The sequence below is a fragment of the Vespula pensylvanica genome, chromosome 3, assembly GCF_014466175.1.
Source record: "Vespula pensylvanica isolate Volc-1 chromosome 3, ASM1446617v1, whole genome shotgun sequence".
NCBI classification, from domain to species: Eukaryota; Metazoa; Arthropoda; class Insecta; order Hymenoptera; family Vespidae; genus Vespula; species Vespula pensylvanica.
The window spans coordinates 6,889,604-6,911,675 of NC_057687.1; the positions used below are offsets into that span (position 1 = coordinate 6,889,604).

General features: G+C 30.3%; 4 protein-coding genes across 12 annotated transcripts; 3 read left to right on the plus strand and 1 right to left on the minus strand.

The window, feature by feature from the left end:
• The first annotated feature begins 790 nt into the window (after positions 1-790).
• LOC122628177 (male-specific lethal 3 homolog) lies at positions 791-3,434 on the plus strand. Of its 3 annotated transcripts, none has more exons than XM_043810155.1 (10): positions 791-1,140; positions 1,199-1,267; positions 1,340-1,449; positions 1,591-1,774; positions 1,845-2,030; positions 2,110-2,414; positions 2,521-2,733; positions 2,813-2,949; positions 3,106-3,190; positions 3,275-3,434. In XM_043810155.1, exons 1-10 carry the CDS (start codon positions 1,039-1,041, stop codon positions 3,360-3,362), a joined length of 1,479 nt encoding a protein of 492 aa, XP_043666090.1. In that variant the 5' UTR covers positions 791-1,038; the 3' UTR covers positions 3,363-3,434. The 3 variants fall into 3 exon arrangements, with proteins under 3 accessions (XP_043666090.1, XP_043666091.1, XP_043666088.1); XM_043810153.1 differs by having other exon boundaries at positions 797-1,140; positions 2,813-3,009; XM_043810156.1 differs by lacking the exon at positions 1,199-1,267 and having other exon boundaries at positions 796-1,140; positions 2,813-3,009.
• Positions 3,435-4,657: 1,223 nt separating this feature from the next.
• Positions 4,658-7,432, plus strand: LOC122628176 (major facilitator superfamily domain-containing protein 6). Of its 2 annotated transcripts, none has more exons than XM_043810152.1 (9): positions 4,658-5,028; positions 5,093-5,451; positions 5,552-5,692; positions 5,766-6,039; positions 6,138-6,331; positions 6,436-6,758; positions 6,846-7,021; positions 7,108-7,270; positions 7,346-7,432. In XM_043810152.1, exons 1-9 carry the CDS (start codon positions 4,965-4,967, stop codon positions 7,353-7,355), a joined length of 1,704 nt encoding a protein of 567 aa, XP_043666087.1. In that variant the 5' UTR covers positions 4,658-4,964; the 3' UTR covers positions 7,356-7,432. The 2 variants fall into 2 exon arrangements, with proteins under 2 accessions (XP_043666087.1, XP_043666086.1); XM_043810151.1 differs by having other exon boundaries at positions 4,662-5,028; positions 7,108-7,266.
• A 698-nt stretch (positions 7,433-8,130) lies between these two features.
• LOC122628175 (hamartin) lies at positions 8,131-13,411 on the minus strand. Of its 4 annotated transcripts, none has more exons than XM_043810150.1 (15): positions 13,212-13,411; positions 12,540-12,776; positions 12,200-12,465; positions 11,873-12,103; positions 11,607-11,800; positions 11,428-11,540; positions 11,125-11,363; positions 10,716-11,060; positions 10,391-10,579; positions 10,005-10,303; positions 9,702-9,918; positions 9,494-9,619; positions 9,169-9,405; positions 8,997-9,093; positions 8,131-8,906 (listed from the first exon to the last, which is right to left on the minus strand). In XM_043810150.1, the coding sequence occupies exons 2-15, from the start codon at positions 12,646-12,648 to the stop codon at positions 8,395-8,397; spliced, it is 3,174 nt and encodes a 1,057-aa protein (XP_043666085.1). In that variant the 5' UTR covers positions 12,649-12,776; positions 13,212-13,411; the 3' UTR covers positions 8,131-8,394. The 4 variants fall into 4 exon arrangements, with proteins under 4 accessions (XP_043666085.1, XP_043666082.1, XP_043666084.1 ...); XM_043810147.1 differs by having other exon boundaries at positions 9,702-9,922; positions 10,009-10,303; positions 13,212-13,388; XM_043810149.1 differs by having other exon boundaries at positions 9,702-9,922; positions 10,009-10,303; positions 13,114-13,223.
• Positions 13,412-13,618: 207 nt separating this feature from the next.
• On the plus strand, positions 13,619-21,987 carry LOC122628174 (tyrosine-protein kinase Abl). Of its 3 annotated transcripts, none has more exons than XM_043810143.1 (14): positions 13,619-14,241; positions 14,862-15,015; positions 15,363-15,472; positions 15,564-15,862; positions 15,921-16,062; positions 16,558-16,688; positions 16,769-17,031; positions 17,163-17,334; positions 17,405-17,660; positions 17,739-17,873; positions 17,958-18,093; positions 18,171-18,298; positions 19,326-19,537; positions 19,755-21,987. In XM_043810143.1, exons 1-14 carry the CDS (start codon positions 14,115-14,117, stop codon positions 21,939-21,941), a joined length of 4,452 nt encoding a protein of 1,483 aa, XP_043666078.1. In that variant the 5' UTR covers positions 13,619-14,114; the 3' UTR covers positions 21,942-21,987. The 3 variants fall into 3 exon arrangements, with proteins under 3 accessions (XP_043666078.1, XP_043666079.1, XP_043666081.1); XM_043810144.1 differs by having other exon boundaries at positions 13,620-14,241; positions 18,171-18,277; XM_043810146.1 differs by lacking the exons at positions 13,619-14,241; positions 14,862-15,015; positions 15,363-15,472; positions 15,921-16,062 and having other exon boundaries at positions 15,729-15,862.
• The last annotated feature ends 85 nt before the right edge of the window (positions 21,988-22,072 follow it).

Below are 22,072 nucleotides of genomic sequence, written 5' to 3' on the forward strand. Positions count from 1 at the left end.
AAACAAAATCTCTATTTAAACAATAGTACATTTGCTTAGAAATTCCATAGTTCGTAACACGTTAAATATAAAATAATTTTAATTCGCTTACATTTAATGTCAAGCATACGTACACTTGACAGTTTCCGATAGTTATAGAAGTTTTCTTTTTATATTCCGAGTAAATATCGTAATTCTCTCTTTTTATACGTGTATGTTTAAATAATGAATACTTGCGACTATTTTATAATTATTTAAACAAGATGTTATGTACATTTCGAGATTTTATATATTATATTTTATATTATATATTTCATCGCAAGTAATATCTAAGTAACAGCAACTTAAATACGCTTTAGCTATTTGTATAAGTTTACGAACACTTACGAAAATTGTATAATAACGAAGTTTTTCAATTAATTTATCTTCAGAGAAGTATAATCTGGAATTTGTCTTCCTTCTGTCAGATGCACTATTATTTTTATTACATATAAAAATTTCTATCAGACACTAACTTGATTGTTAAACTACGCATTGGAAGGTATAACCTATACAAGCTTACATATCGATGAATAGGCGTATAGTGGGGATAGTATTTCCCTATCACGTTCGTAGTTCATATTTTGTCCATACCTGTCGCTGAAGTCACATACGCTACTACGGACAACAACCTTAATGTGTTTTGTAAATGTCATTGCAAGATATATATATATATATGTGTGTGTGTGTGTGTGTGTGTAAATATATTATATTTTTGTTTGAATTTCACTCAAGGTTAGATTATAACTGTGATTAATAAAAGTTTTTAATTCTTCGTCAACAATCATTTTGCCGTGTTAGAAGATATGAATATGCATTCGCGTTTTGTCGGTTGCTGAAAAGTTAGTAGTTATTATAATTATTTGTAGAAATTCTATTTTTAGGAATTATCTACATTTGCAATTGAAAACAATGCGTGTTGATTTGTTTCTAGAATAAGTTAATAGGTTATGGTTGAACAGTAAGCTAACGCTTTATCGATTTGTTTAACGATATTTTTTATTAAACGTGTATAACAATATGGTTTCGACGCGTGGACCAAAATTTAAATTTTGTGATGGTGAAAAAGTACTCTGTTATGAGCCTGATCCTACGAAAGCTAAAGTGTTATATGATTCTAAGGTAGGAAAATCTTTATCAGAATACGTTAAATATATAATGTGTATATAACTATTTGTAGGTCTTAGATGTTATAATTAATAAAGATCAACGTGGAAGAAAAGCAGTCGAATATTTGATACATTTTCAAGTGAGAAACTTAAAATGTTCATTACGACATTACTTGTATTTTGTTGTATCTTAAGATATTTGTTTTATATAGGGATGGAACTCTTCATGGGATCGATGTGTAACAGAAGAATACGTTCTAAAAGACACAGAAGAAAATCGTCAACTTCAGAGAGACCTTGCACAAAAAGCTCAACTTCAACTGTATATATCTACTACATTAAAAATCAACATTTTATAATTCCTTAATATTTATCATAAATATTATTTATGTAGATCTGAAATGTAGTTGTAACTTTTTCACACTCTTCAAAATTTATTCAAAAATTCATCTATCTAAATAAGGGGAGCCTACTTATATCGCCGAGAACGTAAGAAAAGAAGTCACAAATTATCAGATCGTCTAAACGAATCAGAAAATCAAGAACCACGACGGAGAGCACGAAGTGGTGGCAGTAGAGCTACTTCGGCTACTACTGGATCTTCTGAAGATGGTAGTTCTGGACAACAGGCTGATTATGACACAGAGGTATTATTCTTTTATCTTTGATAACGATATTGTTAGACTGGAAAATATGTTTTACATTTTCCACTTACAGGAAGTTATTACAGAAGAAGATAGTGAGAGTAGTTCAGACTATGTTGGTGAAAGTAGCGACGATGAAGGTAGTGGTGGAGGAAGTCAGTCTGGTGCAAGTGTTAAACCAGGAGTTGATCTTGATATAGGTACCACCCTGAAAAGAATCTTGGATTTGGATCATGATTTAATCACTAGTAAAAACAAGGTAATATCTCTATTCATGTATCCTCGCATACGTATTTCAATTATATTTATTATTTTTAAAATCTCTGGACATTTTTTAGTTAGCTGTATTACCTGCACAACCAACCGTTTCAAACATTCTGGAATCATGGGTGCAGCATTTTACTACAACTCAATTAACAAATATTCCAGACAAACCACAACGAAATAAAGCAAATAATTCCATAGAAAAAACAATAAATGAAGTAAACATATGCAGAGAAATAGCAGATGGGTTACGTATATATTTTGACTTCACATTACATGATCTTTTACTATATAGACAAGAAAGGGAACAATACTGTACCTTGAAATCCTCCTTTTTATATGCAGAACAGGTACAAATGATAAAAGAGGAATCAATCGAGTAAGTAAAAAAATGTTTGTCTCAAATTCGCAACTACAAAAAGATATTAATTATGATCTCAATTATTTAAAAAAAATCTTATGTATATATTTGATATTATTTTAAGAAATGTAGAGATTTCAATCAAAGAAGAATTTGAAGATACCGAATATGCTCATTTGCCCCCATTTCAAGAACATGAACAAGACATGGAGTCTACTTCAAAAAATACAATAAATTCTAAACGAAGATTAAGATCATACAGAGTAGGTTCTGTCGATGAAAATAGACAATTACGATCTTTTGACGATCTTAAAACAGATCCAGGAAATTTATCAAGGTATTTCTTTTCATTAGTATATTTATGCGAATATATATATATATATAAAACTTCACTGGTTACGAATTTCTTTCAATAGCATAGCAAGTACAAGCTCCAGATGTTCTAGTCCACGTGGTGTAACATTGAGAATGCCTATTATTACCTCTGCACAGATTAATGCTTTGTTACAACAATCGAATAAATGGAGATTAATACCAGATTCTTCAATTTGTGGTAATAATACTCCAAATCCTTCTACATATTATGGTGCTATTCATCTTACACGTCTATTTGGTGTGTTTATTTATTTATATGAAAAATCATTTCTTGTAAAATATTTTTATTATTTAGATTAATTTTCTTTTTTGTTTTCTTATTTTTTTATTTCAGTAATACTACCCGATTTGCTGCAGTCTGCTGATATTCCAAATAAAAAATTAAAACTTCTAATGAAATACTTAGATATGTTCCTCAGGTAATTTACGAAATATTGAAATGAATAAGGCGAGTAATAATATTAAACAAAAAAGATATATCTATGGTATATGTTTACTTACAGTTACTTGGAGATGCATAGAGAGTGGTTTGGAGAACAATTCTATATGCAAATAGATAATCAATCAATGATACAAGCAAGCAGTTCATGATATAAATAAACTCGGTGTATACGTGTGTGTATATGTATATATATATATATATATATATATATATATATATATATATGTATATGTATATATATTGACATTAATATAATATAATATTATAAGATATTATATATCTGTATGTTTGTATATATAATATCAAATCGTATCAATTTCAAATAAATAATTTTTGTGATATAATACGTTATAATTTTTGTCATGTTATTAAATAATAGAAATACTATATAAAAAAGTGAACGATTAAATTGTAAGTGAAGTTCTATTGCAATTATATGTAACATTTCTTCGCTATTAGTGAGATATAAGAAAATGAATAATTATAAAATTACTGCTCATGATAAATGAGTTAGTCCAAGTCCTATATTTTGTTCCTACATTATTCATAAAACTTTTATCATAATTATTTTTCAAGAATAAATATACTTTTTTTTTTGTGGAAAAATAATTTTGATAAGAAAATTCTTTATATAATGATGATGATGATAATTCTTAAAAATGGAATTCCTCATCTACAAATAATTATGATTAAAAATTCTTCAGTTTTACTGTATTATAAATAATTCAATAAAACGTGAATACATATTCATATCTTTTGACATGATTAAATGATTGTTAGTAAAGAGTTAAAAGCTCTCGCTAATGCACAGTTATGACTTTGACTGAAATTCAAACAAAAATATACCACTTTTGTTATTACCAACTTATTAATTTGCGTGATAAGAGTTTTAATGTAATTGGCTCTCACGCAACCATAATAATCAAGTGATATTAAAGGAATCATAAAAATACGGGTACTAACGACACTAGCGCACCTATGAATAACTGGTTCGTTAGTCGAGATTACTTTTCTATATAAAATCGTTTTCCCAGAGATTATTCTCACATCTCTTTTACGATTCTTTTACGATTTAACGCTTCAACGATCTAATATTTAGCTCAAAAACTGTTGTCAACTATCAGTTATTTCTTGTACTTGCAATTGTTTTTCATTCAGCTATTTTTTTTAAATTCTTTGAAATAAATAATTTTATATAAATAAAACTGTATAAATAGTTTTCTTTTAGTAGATAAAAGTATATTTTTAACTAATCGAACGTAGGTAATTACCTCTATTGAATACATAATCTTTCTAAACTATATTGGTTATTTATCTTTATAATTACAGATAATTATAAAAAGAAAATACAATTGATATAGTTTTGTACAACCCTGACATAAACTTTACATGATACGATAAGATATCGTATAAAAAGTTGATAATCAACAGGAAGTTTTTCCCACTATGTTATTTGCATTATGTGCGTAACATAAGAAAAAATATATAATTGTTAGAATCAAATGGGAAGTTTCCTTTTTTTAACAAAAATCTTGGATATCTACTTTATATAAGAAGTTATTAGTATTCTTCATTGATATTAAGCTTTATATCTCTTTAATTAACATTGCAAAAGTTACTAATTATCTTTTAAATTTTTACACCAATGTACTATATCTGATGTGATCTTTTATTTATAAATTAGTTCGGATAATATTTCAGTGTAAATAATTTATATAGTTCGGATTGTAGTAACAATAGTCTTTTACATTATGTTTGATAACATAGACAAAAATCTTCTTTCTATCAAAGCACATTATTTCTTATTTAATGCTGGTAAGTATCATGTAACTTAAGAACGAGATAATTCTAATTCTAATAAAACATTTTTTCATTTTAGCTACTGGACCAGTATTACCATTTTTACCTACAATTGCAAAACAATTGGGTTTCTCTGGAATTTTGGTCGGTACAATATATACAATATTACCTATATCTGGCTTGATTGCTAAACCATTGTTTGGAGGATTAGCTGATAAATTTAATCTTCCTAAAACTTTTTTCTTAATATTTCAAGCATTGCTTGCCATAAGTCTGTTTTCAATTTATTTTATACCTCAATCTAAAACAAGTGCAAATATTACTCTTACTTGTGAAGGAGACTTATTTTTAGAAGTATGTTCAAAGAAAGGATTTTCTGATGAAATAATGCACGCTGTAATAGCAACTGCAGAAACTACGGATAATCCTACATGTCAGGTATTATTATTAAAGTCAGGTACTAGTATAAAGATAGCCTGTGCAAAGATTGTATAAAGTTCTTCTTTTGAATAAGATCTTTATAATATTTTGTTTTTAGCTATCTTGTAAAGCTTCTCAAAGAGCTTATGAAGAACTGTGTCTATGGAATCCATTATACTGTTCTATGAATAGTTCTAATATCTTTTTGAATGAAACATTCGATTTTGTAGCAACAATTAATATGTATAAAGATTTACCTGTAAGTTAATTGTTACATAATTATCTTTAAAAAGTTCATAGTAAATTTTTTTGATGAATTTTATTTATTTTAGGAGAAAAACTGTACAAACCTAAGAGTTTCTAATGTAACTTTTTCCTATGGAAATACACATCCACCAGCTTGCAGAAAATTATTAAAAACTTCATGTATTGCATCTTGTCAACATCCAGCCTTGAATGAATTATTACATGAATCTGATAATTATAATGTATCCGCAACAGTTTTAACATATCAATTTCATATATTTTTATGGGCTTCTATAGTGAGCTGGATTTGCATGGCTGTTGTGGTTAGCATAGCAGATTCTATTTGTTTCAATTTACTTGGTTTGTATTATTACTAGATACATATAGTTTTTCTTTACAAAGTTTATATTACTTTATTATGTTATGATGTAACAGTACCTTAATATTATATACTTTAGGAAATGAGAGAAGAAATGATTATGGTAAACAAAAGATGTGGGGAAGCATTGGATTTGGAATTTTTGGTATAAGTGCAGGATACTTGGTAGATATTTTTAGTGAAGGACAAATTCAAAAGGATTATACATGTATATTTTTTATCATGTTGGTGTTTATGATTCTTGACATTATAATGTCAGCTAGATTGAGAAAGGTGTGTTTGAAGTTATATGAGTTCATATTATAGAAGCATAGTTCTGCTTATTTATCAAAAGAATCAAAATTGGCAGGTAATGGGAGCAAGCAGTATCGTTACAGAAAAATCCTGAATGCTCTGAAGAAGAACCATCAATGCTGAGGGAGTTGTTAACTGTCACTAAAGAGGCTAATATATGGGTATTTGGATGGTGGTGCATAGGTGCTGGAATGTGTACAGGAGTAATATGGAACTTCTTGTTTTGGCATACAGAAAATTTAGCTACAATTACACAAACAAAATGGCTTAAAACTCTCCAAGGTCTATTGATTGGCATACAATGTTTCTTAGCAGAATTACCTTTTAATTTCTTATCAGGAAGTATTTTGAAAAAACTTGGTCATATAAATATTATGAGTCTTGTATTACTCATTTATTCAATAAGGTAAGCTTCGAAAATTAACTTTGTCTAAAAAAAAAAAAATATTTGTTAGTTAATAGTTTTTAAATAATAATAAGAAATTTCTTTAAGGTTTATGGGATATAGTGTAATATCAAATCCATGGCTATTTTTACCATTGGAAATATTGCATGGTCCATCATATGGTCTCTGTTGGCCAACAATGGTATCTTATGGTGACAAAGTAACTCCTCCAGGTACTCAAGCTACTATACAAGGATTAATAGGTGCTATTTTCGAAGGAATTGGTTAGTATAATTCAAACTTCATTATATTATTTAATTTGAATATGATATAGAAAATGAAGGGTTCACAGTGTAAATTTTAATCATAGGTGTATCAAGTGGTACTTTATTATGTGGATGGATAATGGATGTATATGGAGGTGTTATAGCATTTAGAGTTTTTTCAGTTGGTGTTCTTGTATGGCTAAGTATTTTCTGGCTTATGCAATTATTATTACGCAAAATATATACCACGCAAGGTCATAATCGTGAGTAAGGATATTTTATAATATATCTTAGCTACATATATATTACATTGTAAATGTTTTACTTTTAAAATTGTTCCAGATTTAGCTAGTTATGCCAATCCAGATGATGCTATTCTAATGACTATAAGTCAAGAATTACAAACGTATTAAAAGAAGCAGAGATTAAATATAATCTAATCATACTTATTTTTCTATTGTAGTTATAAAAGGCAACAAAAAGGATAATTAATTTGATAGAATATTTCACGTTCAAGTTGATCTTGATTGATTTTAACATATGTACTTAAATATATTAGAAATGTATATTAACATCCGTGATGTTAATAAGTATTCAATTCACTGTTTTTATTTGATTTTGCAATGGGATATACTTACATTACTGAAAAATCTATAAGTACCAACATTATAGTACAATTGATTACAGTATATATTTAAAGATGTGTGTAAATGTTATTATACAATAAAAAGGTCATGTTACGATAATTGAAATAATTTACCTAATTTGTTTTTTACATTTTTTATAATGATTTCAAATATAATTTAAATATACTCCAATCCAAAATATATTCGAACGTACTTCGATCATTTCAATAGCTTTGAAAAAATGATACAACTTAATGAAACAAAGTTTTAATAGTTGCCAACAGACAGAAATGGACGCAAAATTAAACAATAAAATAGAAAAAAGATTGCGATCGTTGAACGAAGTTAGATACTATTTTAAATATGTTTAATGCGTCTTTTGATACTTATGTGTAATAAATAAATAATTAGTAAAGCATTTCTCGTTTTTATCAATGTTGGAAAGAAATAATTCTTTTATAAACAATGGGAGGACCGTGAGTTAAAAGTAATGTTATGAAGTTTTCATAAAATATTTGAACCTTTTATTCTTGCTTCGTTTATGAACAGTAAAGGTTGACCATTATTAATAACTCGATTAAGTAACATGTCTCTTCACTTGTAAATGGCAATCGCGTAATAACAAGATTTTGTAAATTACAACTAATCTAGTAATAAAAAGCTACAAATAACTTTCTTCTGATTTATGATCAGCACAGCACCAGACATAACTTGCAATGATGCGAAACAAAGGCCTGTTTAATAGAGAATGATTTCAATACAATGTTAATCTTGCTTTGGAAATTGTCGTTGTTGATTCGAGCGGGATGGTGAAGCAACTTGATTACTTGGGATAGGTTCAACAATCGCTTGCAGATTCGGAATTTCACCTGCAGAATCACAGCAATCGTTCATTATCCCAGTGCTGGAGTGAATAAAGGCAAGGCTACCCTCGCTTGACGAAGCTAAACTGACTGACAAAGGAGGAGTACGTTCTTTAGGAGATGCAGAAGATGGAAGATTTCCAGCACTAGTACTCGCTCCACAAGTTATACTCTCGAGTGTACCATGAAGTTCGAGTATACGACCTTCTAATAGAAGATTAATTTCCAATTGTGCCTTATATTTGGATTCAACTGCATTTAATTCTGTTTCATGTTGATCCTTCATTTCTAGCAGAGAACGTTGAAGTTCAACGAGTTGTGCCTCCTTACGATTTTCTTTATTTTCTAATTCAGCTAAACGTACTCTTAAAACTTCTACGAGCGAAGTACGGGATTCTAATTGGCGTCGTAGATCTAAAGTTAAAAGATTTAGATATATCATATATCATACCAAATAGAGAATATTGTTATTGTCAATTTCATTAAATAAAACTCAATATTTACTAATCATTTCTTCTGTATATGCTTGTTGCATCTGTGCCGCTTCTTGATTGATCGTAGGCGATCGTCCTCCTACATTTTCTTGCAGTTTCGATTGTGCCTATAAAAAAATAAAACAAGTAAGAAATTTTTTTCGTAAAACATTTTGCTTTCATCGAATCTACGTTCAACTTACTTCTCCTAAAAGAAGAAGCTTCTTTTGTACAGTATCGAGAGTATGCTCCAACTCCTTTGCACGATTAGCTGCCTTCAATGCTTCTTTGAGTTGATGTCCTGCATCGAACAATGCAGCTTCCGTGGAACGTTTTTCTTGTTCACATTCAACTATTTTTTTTTGCTCCTCTTTTAGCTCTAATTCGAGTGATTCATTTCGATCTTTTAAAATTTGATTTTGTCGTTGCTCTTCTACACACTTTGTATCAGATTGTTGACAATATTATTACGTTATTTTAATTCGATATTAGCTTTTAGCAAAATATAAAATTTTATATACAACAAACCTTCGTTTGCCAATGGTGCAACGCATCTTTATATCGTTCATCAGCGTCCCGGTTATCCCTTTTACTTTTATCTAATTCAATTTTTAAACATTCCACCTCTCTTTCTAACATTCTAAGCCGATCAGTCTATACGATTGCAAATGAAATAATATATCCAATGATAATTAAAATTCATAAAATTTTAAGAACATTAAATTTTAACACTTACTAAAGCATTGTTATGCTCTACTAATGCTCGCGAATCTCTTAATTTACCAAGAAGTCTTCTATTACGTTCAGCATGTACTTCTCTACGCTGCCGCTCAAATTGTAACTGCATCTGCATTAGTTGCAACAATTGATTTACATGATCTGTATCTAAATTACCTTCGTCTTCTGTTTCATCTTCTGTATTTTCTTCATTAATCTTTAGTTTTGTAGAATTTCTGCCTAGTGTGTTCAAAAAGAATAGAAAATATTTTTATATTGAAAAGTTGTCTCGCGTGTACATGATATATTGCATATACAATACCTACGTGCTTTGTTATTGTCACTAGAGAAACTACTTGCACGGGCACAAATATCAACGTAACGATCAAGCATACTGGTTGGTGATACTCTCGATTCGGAATTGTGTTGAATAGTTTTTTGTTCAGATATTTGTTCTTTTTGATCTAAAATTCCTAATAACAAGCATTCGTATCGGTATATGCTATTTGTTTGAGTTCCAATTTCTTCGAGTTTTTTCATGAAATTTGTTGTTTCTTTTCCTTCGTTATTATCCATCCTTTTTTGCGTTTTCATATCTGAACATGATCTGGTTCTTCGTAACTATATCAAATATGATTTCGTTTAATATCTTCATAAAAATTTTCTAATTAAAAGTTGATTATAATTTGTAAAAACTCTATAACTTACCTTATTTAAATTCTTATTTGTATGTTGTACTGGATGTTGATACTGAGAATAAACTCGGAGTTGATGAACTTTTTGAGATAAATCTGCTATAGTACCACGTAGTTTATCATCTTGAAATTCCGGCTTTTGTTCCCTATATTTCTGAATGTCAAGACTGCCACTATTTTGAAAGCTTACAATTTCCAAAACCTGTAGTTTACATATATATATATATATCAGTAATGTATAAAGTTCATCCTTAGTTTTGATATACAATATAGTGTAGTGTATTGTTTTGTGAAATGGTAAATGTATATAATCAAATATTTATTTTATTTAATAAAACCTCTTGATCTTCTTGCCATGAATCGTTCTTGCAATTTTGACTTATGTCAGTTTCCACAATACTATTATCATCCTCAGTATTAGTTATTAATTTCTGTGGTTGTTGAACGACAGTTTGCCTGTCAGCAATTAATTTACTGATTTTTTGTGAAAGAAACCCTTGTACATTAGCTCCAGTATCTCCAGAACTCATCCCAGAATTGGCAATAGTTGATATGGAAGGATTTAGAGGAACAGGCGTGGAAGGCCGCGATGTTTGCGTTACTACTGCACCATTGCTCAAAATACTAAGTGCTCGAACTGCTGCAGATCCTACAGGTGGTGGCCTCGATAACTTACGAACATCCTAGATTATATGGAATTGTAATTTTTAAATCATCTGAATGTATTTATTTGTAACATTGACGTACCTTTACAGGTGTCGTTTCTGGCGTAGCTTCTACAGCAGCTTCTGGGGGAGATGTACCACTTCTGTTGGTATTAGGCGTTGAGGGAGTTGAACGAACTTCATGAGATGTACTTTGGAATGATGGACTCTGTGGTGGAACTGTCATACTAGGAGACCAAAATGTTTCCTCATCTCCATTACTTATCTCGGTGGTTGTCACTCCACCACTGATATTTAGTGGTACAAAATTGGAAGAATGATCTATAAATACTCCAAGTTTAAATAACCTTTCGTATATGAATAATATTATATAAGTAATACTAACCTAAAGGTGGTGTAAATCGCGAGTTAGTGGCTCCAAATACTTCTTCTCTACATTTATCTAACGTAAAACGGTCACATTCTGCTATAATATCGTGATGTTCCATTTTTTTCCATCTATAATATATAATGAAATATTTTCAATATGGTACAGTAATTGACAAATTATAACTAAATTCATACCTAGTGGCAGAAATTTCTGTATCTTTAGATGCTGTAACAAGGAAGGGATGCATACGCACAGAATCCAACATTGGTCTTATAGTATGAGAAAAAGTAGCCAATTGATCACGTTGAATATACTGTTGTTTAAGATATGAGATGAAATTGCAGGGATACATAGCATATAGCCTGTGAAATAAACTGTATAATCCCACCTACAATATATTATTTTGTGTTTTGATGGCATTTATTATATTATACAATTTTGACGAATAAATAATACTCACCTGTAAATGTAATAGATACAGATGATTTTTGTCAATATTGCTAAGTACCGTATTTGATGTCATATGTATAGGATGAGAAAGTGTTGATGATTGTTGATAGTAATAAGAAGCTAGGTGGCCAAATACTTCAAAAATTTCTTGTAAATATGGTCCTAATGCAGCAGGTAACATCGGTAGCAACATGACCAATAAAAGAAGCTCACTCATAAGTGACAATGTATCTGTTTCCACCTTAAAAAGATATTTTTCATTTTCAGTTTTATTAAATTAAATTATTTGTACATCTTTGTATAAAAATATGTTATTAATAAATAAGATATATAATACCTTTAGCAATTTTAACAAATCTCTGAACAAAGTATGATTTGCAAGTTTATATAACCAGGTAGGTTGTTTACGAGCAATATGACCAAGTAAAGTAAGTCCTTTAATTTTTTGCTCATTATTTCCAGTCTTTGAAATAACTTCTGCCAATCTATCTAACAAATGCTTATCGTGTGGTTCACGTACACCTGCCAGTACCTCAACAGTCCGTAAAGAATTTGTTGAAAGATAATAGTCCAATAAACCATTGACAAGCCAGCTATCTTTTGCTATGGTAATTGAATTTTATCATAGGAAATGAAAGTACAACATAGATACGTTATAAAAGATATAATTTACTTACTACACAAGAAATGTTCATGGAATACTTGCTTTATTTCTTCTACCACCCCAAGTTTATTAGATTCTAGTAAATTAAAAAGATCAGGAATACTCGCTATATTGACACTCATCTTGACAGTAACAGGTTCTTTGATAAGCTGATAAAAAATTAATCCTTGGAGTAGGCATTAAAGATAATTGTTAATATGATCTTGCTTCCAGCCATCTGTTATCTGCCATGCAAACTGAACATCATGAGCTAGAAAAAGTAACAGAAAAATTGTTATATTTATAGACAAGAGAATGATAAATATAAAAAGTAATATCATTCCCTTTTTAAATAGATAAAGTAAGTTTTTCAGATCTAATGAATTGGTAATTTGTCATTTCTAAAGAAAGATGTATTAGTATGAAAATACGTATGCAAATGAAATAAGACATATATGTACAATTGGAAAATCGTTCATTTATGTTTATAGTATGTCACTGCCAAACTGTCAATGCATAGTTTTTCTGAAATACGCAAGAAAATTGTTGATTTTCTCATATAAATTTACCCGGAGAAAAGTTCGGTCAGAGGCATAACTAATAATGACCTTCGTATAATAAAATCCTTGTACTTCTAATTAAACATCACGCGAGATACTAATGAAAAGGTTGAACTTATAGATGTTAAATTAATGAAAGAGCTCACCCAAATTACATCAAATATTTCGTGTAATTTATAGCAAGTTCTATGGCGACCAGCAAAGGCAAGTATGTTACAAAGTAGTATAGATCCTTGTCGTCTCTAGGAAGGCTAGCGCTGCTATCGCTTACGATCGCATCTATGTCTCGTATTCAGACAATCGCGCTTTAAAATTCTCCTTTAAATTAACTGTCAATCACATTACAATTGTTTCGTCATCTCGATGGTGTTAATTTTTTTAAAGCTGTATTTTGTTCTCTAGTCTAAAGCATTATGGGTAAACGTATAATTAATAATAATTTGTAATAGATATATAGAATGTAATATTACGTAGATTTTCAACTCTCATAGATAATATACATCCAATGAACAGCAATCTATACGTTAGTGTTAGTACTACTGGATTCACTTCCATGAACATAAAGAGTTTTTCAATGCCGATTAGAAAAGCTATTTATCGTTGTATCGTACATAAAGAAAAATCATTATTTATCATCGGCATGTAAATATCAATTTGATGTTATTAAAAATAGAGATATACGAAGGGAAACAATTCAAATCACGACCAATCGAAAAAGTCAAATTCGATATTTCGACGCATCAATGAACATGTAATTCGTGCACGCATGTAAACCAACCCCCGATGTGCTGCCCCACAGCAATGCGCCGACAAACTAAATAATCGACGTCAAAGCTGTCAAATATGGCGAGAGTAGCGAGCGTAATTGACATATAAAAATGTGAATATAAGGGCCATCACAGTGATTTGTGATTTAAAATAAACCCGCATTTTGTTTCATAAAACGTATAATGTAAGTTCGAATAGTGTGTCAAAAGTGAGTGCGTGAGGAACTTGGCCTCGGCGTATTTGTAGCCGAGGGAATATAAGGGCATGGTAATTGAGGAACTATGGGTGCTCAACAAACTAAAGACAGAATAATTCCAGCCGGGTCTACCGTGCGACAAACGCGAAAGCAACCCAGAAATTTGAAAGAGTCTCGTATTATAGGATCTAACATATTTACTGAACACAGTGGTAATGTGTATCAATTGTTATGTATATTCTTTTGCATTCCAAATTCTCACCCTCTCTTTTAAAGTCTTCTTTTTTAATATCTATCAATTATCTGTTGAACTATCGTTATTATTATTTTTATTAAATATTATATGTTTCAAAATATGATATATTTCTTATATAATTTATAATGGTTAAATTTTCAATATATTATATTTTTCTTTATCATATCTTTTTTAGAACTTAGCGTTAACTGTTAAAATATATAGAATTATCTATAATGATACATGTAATGAATAATTAATATGATAACATGTAATATGTATCATTGTACATGATTATAAATATGATTGTGAACTGTCTTGTATAATAAATTGACTTATTATATAAATTTTTTTTTTATTTTTAATAGAACAATTTTTTAAACTTATTTGAATTATCAATAAATGAAATTATTTTTTCCTATTATGTAACTTGTTTGTAGAGTTTATAAAAAATTTACAGACACAATTCTATATAGATACTGTTATGCAATGGTCATCCTCAATAAAGATTGGATTAGTTTGTGAATGAAAAAGATACTGTTATATCATCATTCTTGTCCCTATCTTTATTCTCATTATTTCTCTTTTTTTTTACAGAGGCTTTATTACAAAGTAGACCCCTACCTCACATTCCAGCATTACCAGAGGGGGATCCTCCTAGTAGTTCTAATGTTCAACCAATTTCACAACAAGCAAATATTCAACAACATACTAGTGTATCTACCAGTGGACTCCTTGAAGCTGCTAACAGGTTAAATATATAAATTTGCTTATTAACTATGTAGATGTATATGTATAGATGCATGCATATATATGTATCTGTTTCCTCTTTTTTTTTTTCTTTTATATTTTATGATCAATTTACGTTTTATGATTGAAAAATCAAATTTGTTGGATATATTTCTTTATAAAGTTTCATCTTTGCAAATTTAACAAGTATATGATAATATCTAGAAAATTATATTTTGAAGTATTTAATAATTTAGAAATATTTCTAATCATCAATTGTAAAACAAATGGATATATTGTTTAAAGCAATATTTTACAATAAGAATAAATTATATTTGAATGAGAATATTTACAATGATGTTTGAATAGATGGACTAGCAAGGAGAATCTTTTAACACAAGAAGAAGATGATCCACAATTATTTGTTGCATTATATGATTTTCAAGCAGGAGGAGAAAATCAGCTTAGTTTGAAGAAAGGTATATATTAAAGGAAAGATTATCTGTAATGCTGATAGTTTCATTTTTTTGAATTGATAATAATATGATTTTTTATCATTTTTATAAACAGGCGAACAAGTACGTATTCTCAGTTATAATAAAAGTGGAGAGTGGTGTGAAGCACATTCAAGTGCTGGTCAAGTAGGGTGGGTTCCATCGAACTATGTAACTCCCGTTAATTCCTTGGAAAAGCATTCTTGGTATCATGGAAGAATATCCAGAAATGCTGCAGAATATCTTTTAAGTTCTGGCATAAATGGTAGTTTTCTTGTTCGTGAATCAGAGAGCAGTCCAGGTCAACGTAGCATTTCCTTAAGATATGAAGGACGAGTGTATCATTACAGAATCAATGAAGATAGCGAAGGAAAGGTTAGTTTGTTGATTAACAAGTACAAATTCATGTAACTCTCATATTCCATCATTTCAGATGTTTGTCACAACAGAAAGTAAATTTAATACATTAGCTGAACTGGTTCACCATCATTCAATGCTTGCTGATGGTCTTATTACGCAACTGCTTTATCCTGCACCAAAGCATAACAAGCCTACTGTGTTTCCACTTAGTCCAGGTGGCGTATACATTTTTGTCAATATCTTATCTTTTGTTACGTTTTTTTTCCTTTTTTCTTTTTTTATTCAGGCACATTTTTCCAGAAATTCAATACCTGAATAAAAAAAAAAAATTAATGTTATTTATTTTATTCATTTCTTCAGTTTTTCTTTTTATCTTTTTAATTTCGTTTTAATATACTATAAATTTAATAAAACTTGATATGCATGACTTTAAAACATAAAGTGTACTTGTATTATTAACAGGTTATTGGGAGAATAAAATAATTATGCATTTTCATCTTAATTCATCTAAAGTGTATCATTCTAAAAAATAAAAAAAAAAAAGTAAATAAAAACTAAACAATAAAAGTTTCTGATAATATTATAATTTATATATTAACACACTAAATTTTTTAATATATAAATCTCTCTTAATATTAAAGAATCTTTTATGCAAGTATTACATAGTACATTAGACTGTATAAAATCATATAAACTGTAACATGTTCCAGAGCCAGATGAATGGGAAATTAATCGGACTGATATAGTAATGAGGCATAAATTAGGTGGGGGACAGTATGGTGATGTATATGAAGCAGTTTGGAAGAGGTATAATATGACAGTTGCTGTGAAGACATTAAAGGTATTTATAATAATATTCTGATATCGTTCATATATATTTATAATTATGTTTACAAAAATATTTTTAATCTTTAATTGCAGGAAGATACCATGGCACTTAAAGATTTTCTGGAAGAAGCTGCAATAATGAAAGAAATGAAACATAGAAATTTGGTACAATTATTAGGAGTTTGTACACGTGAACCACCATTTTACATTATCACAGAATTTATGAGTAAAGGAAATTTGTTAGATTACTTGCGTAACGAAAGCAAACATCAAATCAATGCTGTTGTTCTCATGCACATGGCAACTCAAATAGCAAGTGGTATGAGTTATTTAGAAAGCAGAAATTTTATTCACAGGTATTTACATTACAATATATAATTGTATTATCGATCATGTCTATACTCTATATATATATTTTAAATATTTTTGACAAAAATTACTTATATTTTGTGTTGTAATTATATTAAAGTAAACTTGATTACAACAGAGATTTAGCGGCACGTAATTGTTTGGTTGGAGAAAATCATTTAGTAAAAGTCGCAGATTTTGGTTTAGCACGATTAATGAGAGATGACACATATACAGCTCATGCTGGTGCTAAATTTCCTATAAAATGGACCGCCCCGGAAGGTTTAGCTTATAATAAATTTTCTACAAAGGTAATAATACCGATTTTCCTGTAACAACTGATGGTAGAACTTTCATATAATAGGTTGACTTTTTGTGTAGTCTGATGTGTGGGCATTTGGAATCTTATTGTGGGAAATTGCGACTTACGGCATGTCTCCGTACCCTGGTGTAGATTTGACAGATGTTTATCACATGTTGGAAAAGGGCTATAGGATGGAATGTCCACCTGGTTGTCCACCTAAGGTGTACGAGTTAATGAGACAATGTTGGCAATGGTCAGCAATAGAACGACCAACTTTCAAAGAAATTCATCATTCATTAGAAAATATGTTTCAAGAATCTAGTATTACAGAAGGTAATAAATTTGTTAGATTTTTTAGATGTATATAATCATTTACATATACTAACAAATAAGTATATATATATATTTCAGAAGTTGAAAAACAACTGCAAGGTGGAGGAGAAATTCCATTGCTTGCATATAAAAAATCACAAACTGGTAGTACCGGAAACATCCATGGACTTGTACTTGTATCTGAACAAATGTCTTCCTCTGGTATAGCACAAGGTGATGCAATTTATTAAAAATTTTATGTTTATATGTGGTATCAAATTTATATCTGTAATATCACAATAATTTTCTTGCACTTAGATGGTGCTAGTTCTGTAACTAAATTAAGTACTTTTGTGGGTGGATTATCGAGTAAAAGTAACAGTAATATCGTACAAATGAGACGTTCGACGAATAAAAAAGGGAAACAAGCACCTGCACCTCCAAAACGAACGAGGTAGATCTTTATTTATGTTATAAGTTAATAATTTAAAAAGGATTTGATTCATATTACTACTGCATTTTTTTCCACAGTCTATTATCATCGTGCAGTTCATTTCGCGATTCGGCATACCAGGAACAAGATCAACAAAATACCGATGCTGCCACCATAGCACTTGATGATGCCACAGATCTAAATGGTATTGATAAGATTTTTGAAGGTATTTCATTATATTAATTAAGTGTAATGATGTATGCACGTCCAGCTTGAATTCTATTAATTCGAATTTCAGTTATGTTGATTTTGTTATACGTTATCTACAGTGGCTCATAGCTTCAGGAATGTGGGTCATTCTCCATGAGCCAATATTTTCTGAATGTGCATAGTAAAATGCAGAATACTTGAAAGTTCTAAAAGTAATTGTTGGATATTATATCAGTGCACATTTGTATCTTAGTGAATCTTAAGCAATTTATACGTAGTTGCAGTTTATTATTATTTTTTTCTTCTTTCTTTACGAGTGCTTTTATGATAAATTGGTGATAATATCTTTATATATAATATTTCTTTTTAATATTAATCCAAATATATATCATGTTTATGCATGATGTAAATATTTAAAAAAAAAAGCAATAGAAATATATTTATATTTTTATTTTATATCTCATCTTTTTTTTTTTTTTTTTTTTTTTTTAAGATTTAAGTAATTTCCATTTTAAAGGTATTACTTGTAATCATATCTCGTAGAATTAACAAAAATTTTATACTTTAATGAAAAATATCGTATTTTTATATAAATTTTGAATGTGTTCAAGCAGTGTTATGTGAGTTTACTGATGTTTCTAAACACATTCACGCACGCACGTGCATTATAAGATACCTATGAAGAAACACTTCATCATAACTACTTCTGGCCTGCACGATTTTTTCGACAGTATTTTTTCAACAGTCATTTTTAGTACATACGAAAAAACATACATATTATGAAATTGAAATAACACTTATTTATAATAAGAGTCTTCTATATAATTGACTACCCTTTATGATCACGTTTAAGGAGAATGACCCTGAGTTATATGACAGAAATATACAGTAAAACAATATAGCATTGATATTTTCTACCCAAAAATTCTTTTTCATCTATGATAGAGCTATATGTTCTATTCCTGTATGAAGTTATGCTTACTACAGGAATATTTAATCATAGATTATGTACAGTATACTTTGTTTATTAAATGACAACTCAGGTATCACACGAGATCTTGTGACAATGGCTACACAGTCAATTACTACAGGAGGTTGCGAAGTGGACGACGATGGAGATGGGTCTCAGGGGACAGCAGAACCCAATTTTGTTCCTCAACCATCAACTTCGCCAGAACCTGTTTCCAACATACCATGCAATCAGAAACAAATTAAAACACGACCTTATCCATCTAAGGAAGTACTGCCTCAGAAGGTACAATGAACATGCATTGTGGCCAGGCTTAAAATGTATAGTAGTCATTCGTGTAACAATATTGTAACTCCAAAGTATTACAAATTATGTGACGATCAATATTTATTGAGATATCTTTAACTTGTTAAATTTTGTCTAATGGTAAATGCATTTAGCACTGCTTGAATGGATTTCAACGTTTTTAAACATATGAAGCTTATAATCAAATTTCTTTCAGTTGGTACATGTAGGTGCACTAGAGGTGCAAAATGTTAAGAGGGCAATTAACCGTTATGGTACCCTACCTAAGGGTGCAAGAATTGGCGCCTACCTAGAAAGTCTTCGGCAGAGCGGAATGCCTTCTAATCAAGAAAACATTGCGACTACATCGGCAATATCTACAGTTGTGGAACAACATGATGTTACAAGTAGTACGGATACGCCGCAGCATCGTTCGCTTTCTCCTCGTCAGAACAATTTACGTAATCAACCTCAAATGACGCGCAGTAATTCTTCCAGTGGTGTAGTAAATACTTACCAACCACCAAATTCACCACGCAGTCGGACAGTAGGGATTAGAAAAAATAATACAGAAAACATTGGATTAAGAACTTTCCGAGGTCCAAATAATACTGGTTTTAGAACAGCCAGTCCATCAAGATCCGTTCAACCAACGCTTGCTGATCTTGAATTTCCTCCACCTCCTATAGACTTACCACCACCGCCAGATGAAATTTTTAATCCTGCAGATCAATGCGATTTGCCTCCGCCTGTAACGGCCTCTCCAAATAGTGATATTTCTCATATTAAAACAACCAATTCACCAGTAAGTGTCAGAAAATTAAAAGCAGAATGGAAGATAAAGGATGAAGTAAATGACGATCAAGATGATAAGAACAACGACGTTAGAAACGTAGAACCTTCTGTGAAAGAAGCTAGTTCTAGATTTGGTGTAAACTTACGGCGCAGAGAAACTACTAGCGAAGTACATTGTGCCGTAAATAAATGTTTGGATGATAAGAAAACAATTCTTAAAACGAAAGAGGTATCTAGTAACGTAAGACTAGAATCAACGGAATTAACATCATCTCCGGAAGAAGCACCACCACCGCCTCCGCCTCCACCTCCACCTCCTGCTGCTGTTGGTATCACAGATACGTTTGAATCTAAACCAGGGATGAAGGAGATGTTAGAGTTAAAACTGGTTAATGAAATAAAACAAAGTGCTGATATGAAACACGGAGGATCTGTAAAAAAAAGTGGAATTGCAGGTAATGTACCTTCGTTACCTCTTGATCCTGCATCTCAGTTATTATCAGAGTTATGTGCCAGCTTTAGTATGGATACAAACAAACATTCAGTACAAAATGAGTATGCCATTTCTAATCTGAAGAGCAATGATAGTTTTTCCATTGCACAGGATCATCATTTAAGTCTTGATAAGCACAGTACACACAAAGAGATTGATGCATCTTCACCTATAACAGAGAGTGTAATAAGCACTGGTAATATAGGTTTCAAATTGAAGAAGGTAGATAAGAGGAATAACCCGCAAAAGGAAGAAACTGGAGATAATCAAATAATTGATTTTAAGGCTAGATTACGAAAGGTAGATAATGCAGAAAAAGATAAAGTTGTGGAAGATAAAACAAAACGGTTTGATGATATTGGAAGTAGTATCACAGATTCTTCAGAATTGGGTACAGATGATCAAGTTGACGACAAACGTAGAAGTACCGGAAGTATAAGTAGCCTAAAAAAATTATGGGAAAATAAAGAAGCTTCTTGCGATAATCAGCCGCTCAGTCCTAAATTAAGTGTTCGAGGTGTAAACAAACCAGACATAGTTGATGCAGGTGAAGACTCACCAGAGGATCATAGTGGAGCATCAACACGTAGTTCTACTAGTAAAGGAGACACAAGAGTATGGCCTCCAACATCATCCACAGATATAGAAAAACCTGTTGTGCCAGCTAAGCCACTAAAACCATTAGTTTCTTCAACTAAACATTTTGGTTCCTCAATATATGCTACACCAAATTGCAATAAATCTACTTCACAGACAGATGAAGATGCAAATAAACAAACTGCCGAATCAAAAGGTGCAGTAAAACATAGTGTAATCGAAATTTCGAATGTTATTGAAAATAGTATTTTGAATCTTAGAGGTAGTCCAACTATAATTATGGCTAGTTGGCTTCAACTATCTGATAAAGTTGGTTTGCTCCATGGTATGTGCATAAGTCTTACAGATACTGCAATAGCACCACATGCGAGGTTTCAGTTCCGTGATTTACTCACTAGACTTGAGCTACAAGCACGACAACTAAGAGCAGCTGGAACAAGAAATATTGCAGAGAATACAAGACTATTAAGTGAGGTTCAAAATACAATAAAAGATGTAATAAATACAGTGCAGAGATAAAGTATATATTGGTGGTGGAAAATCAAAAATAACATTTTACACTCTCTTTTACATTTCTGTTGAAATTTTGAATTAATTTCTGTCACCAGTTTGAATATATATAATAAATATACGTAAATATATATATATAC

Coding starts and splice junctions, on each gene's coding strand:
- LOC122628175 (XM_043810150.1), bottom strand. CDS start 12,648: ATGAGTGTCAATATAGCGAGTATTCCTGATCTTTTTAATTTACTAGAA. Junction 9,094..9,168: donor AGCTTCTTCTTTTAGGAGAA/GTAAGTTGAACG, acceptor ATTTTTTTATAG/GCACAATCGAAACTGCAAGA. Junction 8,907..8,996: donor ATATACAGAAGAAATGATTA/GTAAATATTGAG, acceptor TTTTAACTTTAG/ATCTACGACGCCAATTAGAA.
- LOC122628176 (XM_043810151.1), top strand. CDS start 4,965: ATGTTTGATAACATAGACAAAAATCTTCTTTCTATCAAAGCACATTAT. Junction 5,452..5,551: donor CGGATAATCCTACATGTCAG/GTATTATTATTA, acceptor TTTTGTTTTTAG/CTATCTTGTAAAGCTTCTCA. Junction 5,693..5,765: donor ATATGTATAAAGATTTACCT/GTAAGTTAATTG, acceptor TATTTATTTTAG/GAGAAAAACTGTACAAACCT.
- LOC122628177 (XM_043810153.1), top strand. CDS start 1,039: ATGGTTTCGACGCGTGGACCAAAATTTAAATTTTGTGATGGTGAAAAA. Junction 1,141..1,198: donor AAGTGTTATATGATTCTAAG/GTAGGAAAATCT, acceptor AACTATTTGTAG/GTCTTAGATGTTATAATTAA. Junction 1,450..1,590: donor CAAAAAGCTCAACTTCAACT/GTATATATCTAC, acceptor TATCTAAATAAG/GGGAGCCTACTTATATCGCC.
- LOC122628174 (XM_043810143.1), top strand. CDS start 14,115: ATGGGTGCTCAACAAACTAAAGACAGAATAATTCCAGCCGGGTCTACC. Junction 14,242..14,861: donor CATATTTACTGAACACAGTG/GTAATGTGTATC, acceptor TTTTTTTTACAG/AGGCTTTATTACAAAGTAGA. Junction 18,094..18,170: donor GCACCTCCAAAACGAACGAG/GTAGATCTTTAT, acceptor TTTTTTCCACAG/TCTATTATCATCGTGCAGTT.